The 19,123-nt window shown below is 34.2% G+C and overlaps 1 protein-coding gene across 4 annotated transcripts in view; it reads right to left on the reverse strand.

The window, feature by feature from the left end:
* Positions 1-2,340: 2,340 nt before the first annotated feature.
* Positions 2,341-19,123, reverse strand: part of PKIB (cAMP-dependent protein kinase inhibitor beta) — a 121,477-nt gene continuing 104,694 nt past the window's right edge. For all 4 annotated transcript variants that reach the window (XM_074309977.1, XM_074309976.1, XM_074309974.1 and 1 more), the window contains 2 exons: positions 6,629-6,830; positions 2,341-3,485 (listed from right to left, as the gene is read on the reverse strand). In XM_074309977.1, coding sequence (XP_074166078.1) covers positions 3,403-3,485; positions 6,629-6,803 — 258 coding nt within the window. In that variant the 5' untranslated portion in view covers positions 6,804-6,830 and the 3' untranslated portion in view covers positions 2,341-3,402. The remainder of the gene's footprint in view (positions 3,486-6,628; positions 6,831-19,123) is intronic.

The following is a 19,123-nucleotide window of genomic DNA, read 5'->3' on the forward strand; positions in this document are numbered from 1 at the left end:
CTATAGTCATTTTTGTTCAGTCATTTCAGTGATGTCTGACTCTGTGACCTCATTTTACTGATGAGGAAACGGAACTAAAACAGGATTAAGTGACTTGCCCAGGGTCATACAGCTAGGAAATATTGAGGCCTGAACTCTGGAAGAAGTGCTTTCATTGACTCCAAGCCTGTTACTCTATCCACTGCACCATCTAGTTAGATTCTAATATGAAATATTACATGAGTACATTAGAGAAGCTCATAACAAAATGGTGTGAGGGATTATTACTAGCAAGAGGAAACATGAAAGCTTCATGAAGGAGATAGCAATACAGCTTAAATAATAGAAATTCAATAGGTCAAGAAGAAGAAAGACATTTCTAACAGAGGGAACATCATGAACAAAGGCCATCATTACTTTGTTTGTAGTAAGGAAAATAGGACAGTTTGGTGTGAGAGTGATGCTGGATTATACAGGGTCTTGAATATTAAGCAAATAAGTTTAAACTTTACTTAGTTTGCAATAGAGAGCCACTGACAATTTTAAACAGAGCGTATCATGATCAGACCTGTGCATAATAAATATTATTCTGGAAATGGGAGGAAGAATGGATTGATGTAGGAAAAGAGTAGAGGAAGGAAGAATTTTTAGAAAGTTATTTTAATAGTCCAAATCAGGTAGTAAAAGATAGTGGCAACAAAATTGGGCAATATGTAAGAGATGCTATGGAGGTAAAATCAGAACTAATTTATAATTTATTGGATATAAGAGGCAAAGGAGGGGGAACAGTCCCAAATTGAGTCCCAAAACTTTGAACATGGGAGACTGGGAAATTTGTGGTAATGATGATCAGGCTCTTTACCCAACAGAGAAATAATCACCCAAGGGAGGACATGCAGAAGGCGGCATCTAGGATGTCTGATGGAACTCCATGAATGTAGCCCATAATTCCAAAGAAATTCTACTTACCTTCATGCTTTATATTTGTCTAAACACTTTTAGAATGGAGAGACTCAGCTGCTTTTGTCAATCACATTATAAAACCTCATAGACTTTCATATCTGCGGGCTAGGAGGAAGTTGAGTTGTTATTATATAATTGAATAGAAAAAAGAATTCTGGAAGCACTTTTATGTGTAGTTTATGTGTATAGACTTACTGCAGATTAACCAAAAACAAATACCAGTTGAGTAGCAGTGAGATAAACCAAAAAATATATATTTTCTTATCTTATCTGAAAACTTCCAATGTGAGTAACACAAAGAGACAGATGGCAACACTGTGGAGAAACTACTTATATATTCTTTTTTTTTTTTTAATCTATTTAGTTCTGGTGTAAACATGCATTGTCTTGGAGGAGATACAGAAATAAAGTTTCTGCACATACACACACACACACACACACAGACACACACACACATATATATGTAATATATACATTTTTGTGTATGTATGTACATATATGAAAATTCATTCAAAGGATGAGACATTTGATTGGAGAAGAACCAATCACAGCTTTTCACATAGTAATATACCATCATGTCTCTGAGTTACTTGCTATCTTTGAACAGTCTTATGTTTGGAAAGGTAGGAGAAATTATGAGTAATTCACTGAGAGGAGCTATTACCTTTCTTGTTAGCCTTGGCAGGTTCTCCTTTGCACTAAATGGAACAGGGAGAAAGAAGAGTATGCAAAAGAAAGAGCTTACCTCCTAAAGTTGAAAGCAAGTAAATAAATACACCCTTCATTAGAAAACAAACTAAGCCTTATGATGGTAAACTGAAGATCGAAAGCATCATGGCCATGAATTCAAACTAGAAGAGCTTTTTATTCAAAGTAAATTTATTTCTAATTGATTATAACTTTTTTTATTAAGGAAATGTTAAAAGAAAAATATACATCCTACTAAAATCTGGGAACCAATAATGGGTCAGATCAAAACTAGCACTAGATTTAGGAGTGAAAACAAGTCACTATTAGTGAGTAGTGAGAATTAGGAGTTGGTTTCCATAATAAATAACACCTTTATACTTTAAATTTATGCTTATATTTAGTGATTTTAATTGTATATCTTATTTTTTAAAGTATAATTGAATGGAAAAGCATACTAATATCTCTTCTCCAGCCCCATTAATAACTCTAGTGTTAAGATTTTCTGTTGTTTACCATGCTTGAATATTCCAATTAAATGGCCCCAACCCAAACCCTACTTACTATCATGGTATCAGTTTAATTTAATTCTTAAGTTAGGGAAAACATTTAAGAAGAAATAAATAGTCCCATGAGTGCTGGCCACAGGGACATCAGACAGGTATATCCTGAGGTCTCAATAAAGTATAAAAAATACAGAGCTAGACAAAGGAGATGTATCGATTTTAATTTGCATGTTTCAATTAAATAATTTGTCAAATTGTATACAAATTGTATACTTTCAAGGGATACACTTAAAAAAAACAAGCTAGAAACCATGCACAGAATAATATTAAGCAGAAAATAATTAAAAGAGAGCTTAGAAATTAAAAAATTGTTGAAATGTTTACAACTTTTCAAAACATTTTCACAGTTAAGAAAAAGAATCTGATACATTCTTGGGTAAATTTTTTCCTTATCATATTTTTTCACTTTTTCCATCCCATTCTTTTTACACAGTTCTCTCTTTGAGCTGAGAGGAGGAGGGAGAACAGACTTTGAACCTTTGACCTTGTTGATATAGAGGAATTCCTGGTGTGGAAACTACCTACCTCTACCAATGCAGATGGAAAACTCATCTACAATTTTAGAGAGTTTCTTGGTAGTAGTGAGAGGTTAAATAACTTTACCAAAATCCTATAGTTAGTATGTGTCAGAAGCAAAGTTGAGCTTAGGTTATGCTAACTCCAAGGCTGGTAAGATTTCCAGCCTCTATGCCATGCCATTAGGGAAAAATATAGGGTGCTAAATTGTTGATGTTTGGATACTGTTTTCAGAGATGGGCCTTCAAAAACAGTCCTAATAATCTGGCTTTCTTCCCACTCCATTCTCAGTTACTGTTTTCTTGATATAATAAAAACTAAATGAAAAAAAAGAAAGAAATTACTCAGTTGTTTTAGCACTTTTTTTTTTTTACTATTTTAGAACATGAAAGTCAATTAATTGGGCTCATCTCAGGCAGCACACCTGATGACAGATGCCATTAAAATCCCCAATTCTTCCCCATCATTTCCTGATTGCAAACTGAAGATCACTTGCTTTCTGAATGGCCTACAGTTGAAATTGGTGCAGAAATCTAAGTAGATTCACTTCAGAGTTTTCCAAACACAGAGATGTTGCACAGACCTGCAGTTGTCACTATAGTAACTACCAAATCTTGGGATTTAGGAAAAGCAGAATTATAAGGCCATTAGTATCTCCCTTTGCATACACAAATCTAGCACTCCCTAGTGTTTATGAGCTTTCTTTTGTCGTCTCTGATTTATTTTCCTCGTCGTTTTGGTCTGGTTGTTTTTCTTCAGTGTTTGCTGGATCATCTGAAAAGGAAAAAAAATGTATATATATCTATATATATTTTAAAACAGATCATTCTCATTCATCTTTCTGATTAGTTGTGCTTGATGAGAGACATTTAGCCATTTTCTGCTAAATGGATACAACTGTTTAGTCTCTTTAGTTTCTCTCACTATTTCCTTACTGTTCTACCCTCCCCTTTCTTTTCTTCTATATCCTTGGAGAATAAATTGTACTTTGATGAACATTCAGATGGCATACAAAGAGTAAGCAATTAAATTTATGGAATCTATTCCACAATATAGATTTTGAATCCAAGTGGTCACCAGTATCTTCGCAGATTATTCTACTTAACATTTATGTGAGACTTCTTTATTTCAGTTAAAAGATACCAGTCAGATTCATAATAGCTAGAATTTGGTAATGACAATGTGGCAGAGCTATAACTAGGATTTGGAAACTAGAGCTTTGCACCAAGGTGATAAATTAAAGGCTGCTGATGCACTTGCAATCTTTACAATGAAGAAAGTTTGGCAAATAGCAAGAATATCTAAAATCAAATCTTCCTCCACCATCAAAAAACACACTCCTCCTCAGAATGAGTTTACCTCTCCATCTTCCCCACCTAGTCCCATTAGCCCTTTCTCACTTAAATCCAATTCACTCCCATGTCATAGCTTCAACTCCCAGATGTCTTGTACCCCTTCAAGAAGGAAGGACAAACAGCAATCTGCACCTCTACCTCAGCACACCCATGAGAAGAAGCCTATTGAGCTTCTCAGTCACAAAACTTTGCTAAGTGCAGGTCAATACCTTAGAAAAAAACTACATCTAAAAATCTGAATTCTGAGTCTCTTCATACTTTCTTAATTTAGAATTCAGGAATTTTTCATTTTTTTTGCTCATGCTGTAAAATATTTCAGCCTTCCCTTTTTTTTTTTCTTAAAATGGAGCAGAATAAAGGCCTACAATCTAAAGCATTACTGACCTGACTCTTGGGAAAATCTTCCTCACTGCAGAAATGATGTGACATAGCACAGTACCACATAATGATACTGTCACCTGTGTGCAGGATATGCTGCCTCTTTTAATAGAACCTAGTATATCATGCACATTTTGGGCTTACCACATCGTTGATTGCTTTTCACTGATTTTTTGGTAATTAGGGTTAAGTGATTTGCCCAGGGTCACAGTGTTAAGTGTCTGAGGCCAGATTTGAACCCAAATCCTCCTGACTTCAAGGCTGAGGCTCTATCCACTGTACCTCCTAGCTGCCCCCTTTTCACTGATTTTTCAGTGAAAACAGTAAAAAAAAAAAAAAAACAAGTGGGTCCCTTGTTAATTAACTAACATCAGCATTGCCATGCCAATGTGAGGGAAAAGGCCATCTAGGCAAAAGAGCCCTTAAAGAAGAAGCTGCTTACTTTGATTATTGAATGTTCTTTATAACTCTCTTTATTTTCTTTATAACTCTCTATTACTTTTTGATTTCTTTGATTCTTAATATTTATTTCTCTACTCTTGCACATGAGTCTTCCTCTATGATACTACCCTCTTTCACTTCTGACTTAATTATAATTTCTTATGTAATTCGATCTCATTTTTCTCATACTAAATAATAACTAGCATTTTTATAGTACTTTAAGATTTGCCAAGTCCTTTACAAATGTTATCTCATCTGATTCTTACCCCAAACCTGGGAGATAAATGCTATTATCATCTCCATTTTTACAGATGAAGAACCTGAGGCTGAGAAAAGTTAAGTGACCTGATCAGGATCACACAAATAGTAAATGTCTGAGGCTAGATTCTAACTTGGGACTTTCTGACCCAATTCTTTTGAAATACTATTAACAAAATATTTTTAAAGTAAGTTCACAGATCCATATACTGCTCTAAGTTCCTGGAGATGAAGCCCTAAGATAGTTTAGCATCTCCTCACAAGGAAACCTTCAGCTATTCCAGGTGTTTAGAAAGTAAGGGTTAGGGTGAATATGAAACTACTTCAGACTTACTTCCTCTGGCTCCTAAAAAACAGACATTTTTGTAATTCTGACACTCCAACAAAGGAAGAATGATAAAATGATTAGATCTTTGGGGACTGGTTGTAAATTCTGAGAGTCTCAAAGGATCAGGGCAGAAAACACACCTAGAAACTGACTTTGATGCAGCTCAGTCATTTATTTCCTGATCCCTTCGTCTTTGAAACAAAGTAACCCTCTCAACTCCCTTCTACTCATTCCCAGTACTTACACTTGCAGCTCAGTATCTCTCTATTGATCAGACTATCTAGAGGCTGAGGCCTAATGCAGCTTAGAATCTTTTTCAGTAGAAAACTGTTCCAGATACTTAAAGGCTAAGTCCTGAAATGGGTAAGAAAGGTTGAAATTGTGATTCTTTGTTTTCCCTCCTTGTCCAATCTCCTAATTTTATATTTTAGTTATTTTCCAATTAAATTTAAACTAAATTGCAATTTTACAATTTCCAAATTGTTAATTTCTTTCTTTTTTTACTTATTTATCCATTTCTCTCCATCTTTTGAACTTCTTTCTCTACTCAGCTAGTTACATGGTTCAAAATCTTTCCTGCCTGCTTTCTTTACCCTCCCCCCCAATGTCTGAGTTTAATATTCTTCTATAATATCCTTTTGCCAGAAGTTTTCCTTTACTTTGTTCATGTCTTATATACTTACTAGCTGTGTGATCCTCAGCAAACCATTTACCCCTTTCCCCCTCAGTTTCCTTATCTGAAAAATGAGCTACAGAACAAAATGGCAAACCGCTTTTATTTTTGTGCCAAGAAAACCCTAAATGTGGTCATGAAGAGTTGGACACAAATGAAAACGACTGAACAAGAATACAAAATAAAATTGTCATATGGCATAGGGCTGAAAAATAACTTGAGGTCACCTAATCCAACCCCAATATTTAACAAATGAGGAAACTGAGGTTCAGAGAAGATTTATCTAAAGCTAAACAGCAAGTCCAGTACCAGGAATGGACCCCATGACTTTTAATCCAGGGTACCCTTTCCATTATATAGAGTAAGCCGTCTACCATCAAAAAGACAAACTTTGACCTACAGAGAAAAATACCCCACATACACAAAAGTAGTTAATCATGAAGAAAATGAGCATCAAAGAAAACAAGGTAAAAGACTTGCTTACCAGCAACAGTATTTTCAGCATTACTTTGTGACAAGGTGAGGTTTTCTAGCTTTTGAGGCAGTTCTGATGATGATTCAGGATTATCAGAAGACTCCCGGATGTCTGGTAAAGCATTCCGACGACCTGTCCTTGCTGAAGATGAAAAATCTGTGACCACAGGCTCTACATCAGTCATTTCTGAGTCCTTTCCTCATAGCAACATCTGCAAATAGAATGCTCAAATTAGAGAATAAACCAATTTTAAAAATTAAAGATGCTGAAAATTCTAGTTCAGTAAAAGAAATATTAGACTAACAACCTATCAAGGATTATTGAGTTATAGTCTCATGATATTAGCATATCTGTCTCATACATGCCTATCATTTGTGCATTATGTCAGAGCTTCTATCTGCATACTGGCTTACTATCCTGCATTAAGTACAGAGTCTTCAGTAGTTTTAACCAAAGTTCTCTAAATAAGTCTGCCTCAGACTTCCTATTAAACACTAGTATGCTTTGAAGGGAGCAGATCTCTTTCATTTTGTTCTCCTTTTCTGAGGATAGCTCTACCAGAATGAGAATTGAAGGGGAAATGAAAATGCATTTGTTTGACTACTCATAGCCCCAATCTTTAGTGCAATTCTTGACCAAAATCCTATCATAATTTGAGAATGCCAGATGAAACATTTGTCCCTAAGCTTTAGCAAAATTAAAATTTTAATTTCAGCCTTTTTTTTTTTAACCCAGTGAGATCTGAAGTTTTTTATTTAAAACTATTGTACCAACTAGTCTTCAATGAATCTCAATGATAAGGATATACAATTTGTATTTTTTTAAACTACCTTTAATAGCTGTTTCCCTTTGTGCCTTGTTCCCTTTTGCATCTCTGACTAGGGCAAGTCTTAGTGCCTAAGAAGAAAATCTAAAGAAACTATCTTTACAATACGTGAAGGTCAGTACAAGGTCATTTCTTGCTGACCACTGTCCTCTACTTTCTGCTAGTTCACTCTTTTAATAAGGCCAAACTCAAAATCTAGACTATCATGATACAAAAAATAAAATAAAAAAACCAAGCATGTTCATATTTAAAATTTCTCCAAGCCTTTTTTGATTTCTTCTAGTTCAGTTTCGGACAAAGTCAGTATTGAATATTGTATTATCATCATCCTAATTGTCAAAATACTAAGAATATATATATATATATATGTACATATATATATGTACATATATATATATATATATATACACAAATATATATATATGTCTTTTAAAATATTTAAATGAAGCAAATATTATATTCAAGAAAAAGCATCAAGGGCATTTACTACACATAATGTATGTATGAGCACAAGAGAAAGATTTAAAAAAAATAATAGTTCTGGTCCCCAAGGAGTTTATAATGAAAAGATCAGAATGGTAAAAATACAGGAGTACTTTAGTTAGAAAAATGAAAGACATCTTATCTTAATATGTTTGCTTTTTCATTTTACTGTCTTATAAAGATGATTAAGTTTAATTGTGTCAACCAAAATAGTCTTCTTTTCTCCTCTGCAGAAGTGATTCATTTTTGCTTTGTCTATTGCAGTGGCTAATTAACTTGTTTGTGTCCTGAACCTCTTAAGACAGCCTGATATGTCAATGGAATCCTTCAGAAAAATGTTTGGTGCTTACATTCACAATTAAAAGAAAAGCTAAATTTCAGTTGAAGTTTGTGAAAATAGAGATGAATTTTTTTTCCCCATGAAGTTCAGGGACCTCCTGAAATCTATTTATATACCATTTGGGTGTCTATAGACCCCAAGTTAAGAACCCCTGGTTCATTGTGATCTTCTATGATAATTAACAAAAAATCATGCCATCATCCGTAGGCAAGGCAGTTTCACTTTGCATCACTTACGACATATTTGTGTTTCTGTTTCTTGTAAGTAAGTTGATAACAAACTGCTTTACCAAAAACTCTGGATCTTCTTCACCACCCCAAAATACATCTACATATACTGGTCATTTCTGCAGTCTCAGAAACATTCTAAATGCAAAACTAATACAACTAGTTTGGAAAAGCAGAATGATCCATTGAAGGCATATGATTGATTTCTCTGGACCGTTCACAATAGGATAAAAACAAGCAACATCTTCTATAGTCACCATCTAGAAGCAAATGATTGTAGCTTCTAATTTTTTTCTTCTTCACTCTCCCTAGTTCATATACCTCCTTTGCCTATTTGTTCATGTTTCCTATTTGTCACAGCATTCACCCTGATAGAATATTAAGTTTCCAAAAGAGTTCAACTTTAATATCATTTCTATTGAAAGTCTGGTGACTTAAATTTCTTGAATACAAAGCCAAAGTAAAAGGAATAATCTTCCTGAAACCACTATATAGTTCTGGACAGTGAACTTAAAATGAACTGTATGCTCACTAAAACAATATTTTAAAACAAGGAGTCAGAGAATCTGATCATTTATTTAAAGAAACTGACAAAAGAAAAATTAAATATATTCTTAGGAAAGTTGATGTCATGGTTATTATCATCACCCTACTACTCCTATCATATTAAATGGTATTTCTTTAACTGGGAAGGGAGGGGAGAAGCTTAAGGAGATGTTAGGGAAGAACTGCAGGTTAATTGCACATCGAATATATCGTATCTTAATATAAATAACAAGGTAATTAAATGACTTAGGGCAGAATTTCTCTGTTTTAAATATTATTTTGATCTGTGAGTGTTCTGTTTGAAAAAAGCCAAGTATACCTCCAGATAATAATATTTAATTCACTGTTTATCTTGCTGACCAGGTCACCAGACAAGAGAAAGATATACTTTTAATCTCAGTTTTTTTTCCCTTTCTGAAACTTGAATCCCAATTAAAGGTATCATAATGATATTTTCATTTTATTTTTATCATGGAAATCCTCTATTTATCTATATATTAAGAAATCTTCATAGGATAAATATAGTTGTCAGGAATACAACATACACATGTTTTAAAAAGCTTTTATTTACTATGTCAATTCAAAATGATGCTGTTGGGATATATTTACTCACAAGTTTACTTTTTTAAAAAAATTAGCCCCATCCTTTTTTTTTTTTTCAAATAACCTAACATTATATAATGACACTCATTAAGTAAAACTTTCAATATAATCAAGAGATAAATTCCACCTTCTATTTGAACAAGCATGTACCATTTAATGTTTCACTTTCCAAAGTCCATTTTGGGCTTAATCAACATTTCCAAATCATATTCAGCAGACACATTAAAGTTATTCTCAGCCAAGATAACATCCTCAGAAGGTCAAAATTATATTCAAAAATGCAAAGTCACAGACTTATCTTGTGGTTGTCATCTTCCTGATGACAGTCATGCAGCAATAATGCATCTCATTACAGCTACTTGCCAACTATGTACTCAGTCTATTACCTTTGACTAATGTGGATAATGGGCAAGGATCTACTACCAGAGGTTGTATAAACTCCTTAAATTCAAGGATGATCTTTGTTTCTTTAATGGTCTCTACTTCTTTTCCTTCAGGATAATGTGCCACTAATATTCTTTTTTTCTCCTCTTTCATCTTTATTATTCAATCTTTACATTTCTCTTGGCTTCTTCCCAAATGTCATCAAACATATGCATATTTCTATGATTTGAGAAACAATTTTGTTTTTACCCTGAAAGCCTTTCAAACTCTCATCATTTTAATAGAGAATTTCTAATTAAAAAGTCATCTACACTACCAGATTTCATTTTTTAATCCTAGTCCTGTTAAATTTGGAATCCAACTCTAACATTCTATTCACACAACTTTTCTTAAAATAACCAGTGTTTCTTTAAATATAAAATCTGATAGCCTTTTCTTAGTCCTCATCCTTGCTGATCTTTCTGCATTATTTAGCACTGATAGACTCACTCTTATTGGCGTAGAATCACTTCTTTCAACTCTCTCCCTAGCCATCTGGCAGTCTTTCTGAATTTCTTTTACCAGATTATCTTCTTTCTGCTTTCTTGAAGGGTGAACACCCCTACAAGTGAGTACTCATTTTTGCCCTTTTCCCTTCCTTTCTCTTATCTTTCTTTATTCCCCTCCCTTCCTTTTCTTTTTTCTTCCCTTCTCTCTCTTCTCTTTCTGTTCTCCCCAGCTATCCACTCCTCCTTTTCTCTTTCCTTCCTGTACTTTCATTTTAAACATTGGTGATCTCATTAAATCCAATGGCATCACTTCCCTAATGTTGCTAATGACATTCCTTCCCAAATTATTTTGCATATATTTTGAATATGCTTTGTATTTAAAATTTTCTGCACACTTATATCCACTAATAGAGTGTAAGCTCCTTGAGAGTATCAACTTTTTTTTTTGTCTTAGAATACTTAGTACCTAAACACTGTGCTTAGAACATAACAGGTATTTAATAAATGCTTGTTATTCTAGTACCTGCTAGATAGATTCTCTCCAACCTCTTCATTTTCCAGATAAGGAAGTTAAGAATCTGATCAAAGGAGTGACTTGCTTTAGACTGAACAATAAATTAGTGAAGAGTTGGATCCATTGGTGGAACTATGAATGGATCCAACAATTCTGGAGAGCAATTTGGAACTATGCTCAAAAAGTTTTCAAATTGTGCATACCCTTTGATCCAGCAGTGTTACTACTGGGCCAAAGAGATCTTTAAAAAGGGAAAGGAACCCATAAGTGCAAAAATGTTTGTAGCAGCCCTTTTTGTAGTGACAAGAAACTGGAAACTAAGTGGATGCCCATCAATTGCAGAAGGGCTGAATAAGTTATAGTATAAAATGTTATGGAATATTATTATTCTGTAAGAAATGACCAGGAGGTGATTTCAAAGAGACCTGGAGAGACTTATGTCAATTGATGCTAAGTGAAATGAGCAGAACCAGGAAATCATTGTACAAGGCAACAACAAGACTATACAACGATCAATTCTGTTGGACATGGCTCTCTTCAACAATGAGATGATTCAAACCAGTTCCAATTGTTCAGTGATGGAAAGAGCCATCTACACACTGTGGAAACTGAGTGTGTGGACCACAACATAGCATTTTCATTCTTTCTCTTGTTATTTGCTTGCATTTTGTTTTTTTTAATCATTTTTTTTCCTTCGTGATACAATTTTTCTTGTGCAGCAAGGTAACTGTATAAATATGTATACATATATTGGATTTAACATATATTTTAACATATTTAACATGAATTGGACTATCTGCTATCTATGGAGGGAGTGGGAGAAAGAGGAGGAAAATTTCAAACAGAAGGTTTTGCAAGGGTCAGTGTTGGAAAATTGCCCATGTATATGTTTTGTAAATAAAAAGCTTTAATTAAAAAGAAAAAAAGAATTGGGTCCAAACTCTAACTAATAGTCCACCGATTTCTCTATATTACTCTGCCATTCAACTCTAGTCTTGAAGATAATTGCTATCCAGAAAATAAGAACAATTTTCCCCTTCTGCATTAAAAAATTAAATTATGCATCCTTGGATATTACTAAAATATTTTACTCCTGAGCAATCATTTTTTAACAGTTCACAATCTAGGTTGGGGAGGAGAAGAGCTAAATATGATTGAGTTGGGTAATTTCAGGTTTTTTATTGGTTGTTTCCATTTTCTTGCACTATTGTGAATAAAGACAAATGAAAACTATTCTAGATGATCCCTTTTTAATCTATAAATTGATGGGATTGGACTAAATTATCTCTAATCTTACCTTCTCCAATGTACAATATATAAGAGCACTAGTATGATAGCAGTGAGGAAAGCAAGTTCAAATCTGGCATCAGACACTAACTGGATAAGTCAGTTTCCTCAACTGTAAAATGAGGATATAAAAGTACTTACTTTGTAGGAGATATATATATATATATATATTTTTTTTTTTAATATCTTATTAAAGTGCCTGCCACTTAGCAGGTGCTACATAAATGTTTATTCTTTTCACCTCCTTCCTATCTGTATTTGTTCCATTAAGAAAATAATAGTTGGGGCGGCGACTCCATGGCGCAGTGGATACAGCACCTGCCCCAAAGATAGAAGACAAAGAGAAGACCTCAGGACCTCAGTTCGGATCCCGCCTTGGACAACTCCTTCCTCGCCCCTCCCCCCGTTGCCCCACCAGCTGTAAAGACCTTGCCATCAGCCCAACAAAATAAACAAATAAATGTTTAAAAAAAAAAAAAAAAGAAAGAAAATAATAGTTGAGTGGTATATGTTGTTTAGGCACCACTTTATAAAGTAAATTTATAAATAAACATGACTTGTATAGTAGAAGAAAAAAAAAGCCTAACAAAGCAGCTGGTTTGCTCTCAGCAGGGGCCAGTTCCCCTTTTAATAAAAAAGGGGATTTCAGGCAGATGTCAATGATATTTAATGTTATAGACAAGAAGGAGAAGTGGAAGTTATTTTTGCACAATTTGGTTACAACCTGGAATGTAGATAGAGCCTTCATACTATCATAGTAACAGTAGGCTATACACAAAATCACTAAGGTTAGCTGTCTAAAATTTCAGGAGAGCTCTAAAATGAGTTCTGTTCTAGTAATTAGAAAGCATTGGTCCTTGTCCGGGTGCTATTTCTTCCTAGCTGTGCTGTGTAACCTTGTACAAGTCAATTTCTCAGAGCCTCTGTTTTCTCCCCTATAAATCATGCTAAAAATATCTGCATATCTTACAGGGTTGGTAAAAGGATCAAATGAAAAAAAAATGGCATTCAAGCATCTATAAATTGAAAGATGATATACTAACAAATGCTATAACTGTGATGAAATATGTGGGAAAACTACAGGATAAGGAAAGAAGACACCAGGAATCAAATATAAGCTCTATCAGGAACTAGCTGTGTGACCTTGGGAACATTGCATGTCTTCTCAGTGAAATGAGGAAGTTATACTAGATGTTCTCCAAGGTCTGCTTTGTCTAAAAATTCGTGATATTCTGAAAGGTATTACAATTAGCCCAAACCATGACTCTCCATATAAGTTTGGCTGAATTCATGTTGAAAAAAATAATTTGGAGGTTAGCCAGATGGCAGAATCAAAAGAAATAAAATGTCCTACTAGTATATGCAATTTATTTCTAAAACCCCAGGAATCTTACTCTGCCCAATAAGTCTGAGACTCTTTATTCTACAGATCAAGTTCCTCTCTGGAAGACATTCATAAACATTAATCAATAATCACCACTTAGAAGGTTTGTCTCCAGAGACTTTGTGACTACCAACAATGAAGTTTTGTTAATTTGGTCAAAAAGCAGAGAAAAGATGTCACATAAGGGATGAACCATAGTGGATATGCAGCTAGAAGAGGACTTTAAGCACAGATGATGTGTTTCCTAGCCTTGACCACACTCGGATCAGATCTGTTGAAATATATAAATGATGGAGGAAGGGGAAAAGAATAAGCGTATATCTAGTACCTACAAAATGCCAAGCATTTTGCTTGTAAGCACTTTAAAATATATATTATCTCATTTGATCCTCACAACAATCCTGCAAGGAAGCTTCTATTATTTTACAATTGAAAAAACTGTAGCAAATAGAGGGTAAGTGGCTTGTCACATAACTAATAAGTGTCCAAATCTGAAGTTGAACTCGGGTCTTCCTGATTCTAAGCTCTACCTACTGTGCCACCAACTGGCTCTAAACTCCTTAATAATAACCAGAACAAGAACACAGAAGAATTCTCAGTCTAGTGGATTATGCTACTAGAAGAGTTTAAAAGAGGAATTAGATTGGCCATTATGCTTTGGGAATGTCATAAGGAAGATTAAATGCTGTACATAGAATTGGACTAGGTGATCTCTAGAATCACTTGCAACTCTTGAGATCCTTTGATTATACCTCAAAATACCTTAGTTTCTTTTTGGAGACTGTAACTTTATCTTCTAATTCCTTCTACCTCTACCTGTTCCATCTCTTGCATTCAAGCATCCCCATTAGTCCATCATGACCTAAACAAGATATCAAGTTTATTTATCAACAGGTATTTCCTTAAATTTTCAATGATCACCAAAGCCAAAGTCTAGAACTTTACATTTACCCATATGAAATTACATCTAATTAAACTTGGCTCATCATCATTTTTTTCTCCTCATTTTATTATTTTTATAAAGCTTTTTATTTTCATAAGCAAAATGCATATTTTCAATATTCACCCTTGAAAAACTTTGTGTTCTAAATTTTCTCTCCCTCCTTTCCTCCCACCCCCTCCTCTAGACAGAAAGTAATACAATATATTTTAAACATGTGCAATTCTTCTATACATTATTTCCACAAGTATCATGCTGCACACACACACACAAAATCAGATCAAAAAGGAAAATAATGAGAAAGAAGCTCATCATCATTTTAACCTGCCAAGAATTTTTTTTAATCCTGCCTCCATATTATAAAGTATTAGTGATACCTTCTAGTTCCATGTCATTTTCAACTTTGATAATTAGGTCAAACTGTCTTCATGCAAAATGTCTTCATTGATAAAATTGTTATCTATGCTACTGAAAAAATATGGGGCACCAAGGACATAGCACTAAGGCACTCTAACTAGGGACCCCTCACAAAATTCATGTTCATGGATGAGGGTGATATGTACTTTCCAGAAAGAGAGCAGGCTTTCCACAACAATAAAACCTCCATCAATTAATTGTTGTTCAGTCATGTTCAATTCCTCCTGACACATTTGGAGTTTTCTAGGCAAAGACAGTGGAATTTCTTTTTCCAGCTCTTTTTATAGATAATGAACTGAAGCAAACAGGGTTAGGGTCATAGAGTTGCTAAGTGTATGAAGTTAAATTAAAATCTGGAAGAGAACTTTAAGTACATATGAAGTGTTGGGATTAGATTTGTTGAAGTATATAAATGAAGGGGGAGAGGAAAAGGAATAATAATTTAATAATAAGATAAGCTTTCCTGATTCCAGACCTGCCACTCTATCCACTGCTTCCCCTAGCGCCACTAGTCAGTCAACTATTATTTATTAAGTGTCTAATAGGGCAGCTAGGCAGCCTATGGAGTACTAAGTCTGAAGTCAGGACTTGCAACATTCTCAGTTCAAATCTAGACACTATCTATGTGACCTTAACCCAATTTGCCTTAGTTTCTCATCTATGAAATGAGCTAGAGAAGGAAATGGCAAACCATTCCAGTAGCTTTGTCAAGAAAACCCAAATAAGCTCATGAAGTCAGATATAACTAAATAACAAAAACAAAAACAAAAAGTGCCTAATATACCAAGTACTACAATAAATTCTGGAACATAAAAAAGATAAGAAACAGTCCCAGATCTCAAAGAGCTCACATTTTTATACTTTTATTTTAACTTCCACATCCCTGTGTAAGTTCCTTAAATGCCACATTCTTTTGTATTCATCCCTGTATTTTCTGTGTGTGTTAACCTATTGGAAATTGAATCAGTTTGTGAACTCAGAGATGGATGCCAGATATTTATTGGTTCCTGCTTAGTTATCCCTCTTCTGATGCTCTAAGAGGAGAGAAGTGGGGTTAACACTTTTTTCTACATTTGCCAAAAGTCCTAGACTATAAGGAGGTGCTAAATAGCCTTCTTGTGAGTTATCCTAACACATTGACTAGGAGAAAGAATGTATAGCTTGCAAAACTTATTTGTCCAGTCTATGAGAGGCCCCTCCGAAGATCCATTTCTGACTTCAACTTTTCCTCCTCCACATCTAGGCCTTAAGCCTAGCATAGAGGACTCCATAGCAATGGTAGCTCCAGCTTCAGACCCTGTTGGTGACTGAGAATATATCTTTTTTTTTTTTTTTTTTGGTCTCTATTAACTTAAATAAGTCCCTGCCATATACTGTCTTCTCCCTAATAGATTTAAACAATATGAATGTCTTGCAGTTCTGTGCATTGCAGAGTCTCAGCAAGGTGGGAAACCAGGATTGACTCCTCTACATTGCTATTTTGTGTTGCATTGCTCTGTCCTTGACAGGTCTTCTATAGTCACTGCAACCCATACTAATTTTCACTGCTTCAGTGTTTCTGTTTTCTTTCCTCTACTCTCAACACATGTCACAAGTTCTCTCATCAGTGCTTTCTCAAAATGCCCAGATACATTTTGGGACCCTCTCACTTCTCTGGATTTTTGGCTTCCCTGTCTTTTTTTGTGTTTATTACTATATATATGTTCAACTGTTCTATATTTTGCATGATAACAACAAAACAGACATTTTAAAATAATATAAAATTAAACTATGAAATATTTGATAATATTTGAAACCAGTAAGAGGGAAACATTGGAATTTGTTTTTGATTTTCCACAACAAGAAGAGATCCCTCTCCCATTAAAATCTCTTGTTTGACCTCCGCAAGGTTACTTTTCTTACTTGGTTGAATGGGTGGCAAGAAAATAGATCTGGTTCTGACTACTTTTTCAAGAAATTTCATCATGTGTACCATAACTATATTTATATAATTATATTTCAAAGGAGCTACTATTTGGTAGTAGCTATGAAACAAGAGTAGCTGATCAGTGGAAAAAGTTAGGCTCACAAGACAAGTTAATGATCACAGTAATCTAACATTTGATAATTTAAAGACTCTAGCTTTTGAGACAAGAACACACTATTTGACAAAAATTGCTGGGAAAATTAGAAAATAGTATGGCAATAATCTAAAGACTCAAGATTTTGGGACAAGAATACACTATTTGACAAAAATTGCTAAAACAATTGGAAAATAGTATGGCAGAAACTAGGCACTGACTGACACCTAAAAATTCTATACCAAGAAAAGGTCGAAATGTGTTCATGATTTAGACGTAAAGGATGATACTGTAAACAAATTAGGAGAACAAAGGATAGTTTACCTCTTAAATCTATGAAGAAGGAAGGAATTTATGGCCAAACAAGAACTAGATAACATTATGAAATGTAAAATGGATACTTTTGATTATATTCAATTAAAACATTTTTGTGCAAACAAAACCAATGCAGCCAAGATTAGATAGGAAGCAGAAAACTGGCAGAAATTTTTACAAACAAGGGTTCTGATGAAGGCTTCATTTCTAAAATAGAGAATTGACTCAAAGGTATAAGAATTATAAGCCATTCTCTAATTGATAAATGATCAAGGGATATGAATAGATAATTCTCAGGTGAAGAAATTAAAACCATTTCTACTCATATGAAAAATGCTCTAAATTACCACTGATTAGAGAAATTAAGACAATTCTGAGGTACCACCACACACCTCTCAGATTGGCTAAGATGACATAAGATGACATTATCATTATTGTGACAATGATAAATGTTGGCGGGGATGTAGAAAAACTGGGACACTAATACATTGTTGGTGTAGTTGTGAACTTATCCAACCATTCTAAAAAGCAATTTGGAACTGTGCCCAAAAGGGCTATCAGACTATCAAACCCTTTGATCCAGCAGTGTTTCTACTGGGCCTGTATCCTAAAGAGATCTAAAAAAAGGAAAACGGACCCACATGTGCAAAAATGTTTGTAGCAGCCCTTTTTTTAGTGGCAAGAAACTGGAAACTGAGTGGATGTCCATCAGTTGGGGAATGGCTGAATAAGTTATAGTATATGAATGTAATGGAATATTATTGTTCTATAAGAAATGATCAGCAGGATGATTTCATAAACCCTGGAGAGACTTGCATATACTGATACTAAGGGAAGTGAGTAAAACCAAGAGAACAATGTATACAACAAGATAATGTAATGATCTATTCTTATGGATGTGGCTCTTTTCAATATTGAGGTGATTTAGGCCAATTCCAATAGGCTTTTCTGCATCCAGGACTGAATATGGATCACAACATAGTATTTTCATTTTTTTGTTGTTGTTGTTTGCTTGTTGGGTTTTTTTCCCTTTTTGATCTGATTTTTCTTGTATAGAGTTGTACTTCCAAGAGTAAATGTGGAAATATGTATAGAAGAATTGCACATCTGTCTAGTAACAGATGGAAGGAAAAGCTTTAGGAACAATCATAGACTTTTTCTTTGAAACAGAATGAAAGAAGAGAAAACTGGGTGATGATGCTGTAAATTCAGAGATTAGGAAGGGGAAAGTTTGGAGATGGTAATTGTCATTGTCATCCTTTGTTATTTTCAGATTTATGGTTATTCCAAACAACCAAAACTGATGAACCTCAGTGCTTCAGACAGGTAAGATGAAACAATATATTGGCCTGGGCTTGCTTTGATTTTGATTTGCCCACTTAACAGTTTTAATTAAAAAATCATCAGAAAATTCTTCCAAATCAGGATGATTCATGTGAAGCTTAATTTCAGATTTAATTATTAGGCTAAATAGCCTTAAAGGTGTTCCTTATTAGTATTTTTAGACTGAATGATATTAGGGAACCATGTCTAACAGCTGCATTTTAAAAATATTTTAGGTGAAGAAAAAAAAAGATAATATATGTTATTTTAAATTAAATCCTAATAGTGATATTTCTGGGTCAAAGTACAAAGAGTTCTTTAATTAATTTTACATCTCCTCTCCACTACTTGTCTCTTTGTTTTGTGA

Source organism: Sminthopsis crassicaudata, chromosome 4, assembly GCF_048593235.1.
Source record: "Sminthopsis crassicaudata isolate SCR6 chromosome 4, ASM4859323v1, whole genome shotgun sequence".
NCBI classification, from domain to species: Eukaryota; Metazoa; Chordata; class Mammalia; order Dasyuromorphia; family Dasyuridae; genus Sminthopsis; species Sminthopsis crassicaudata.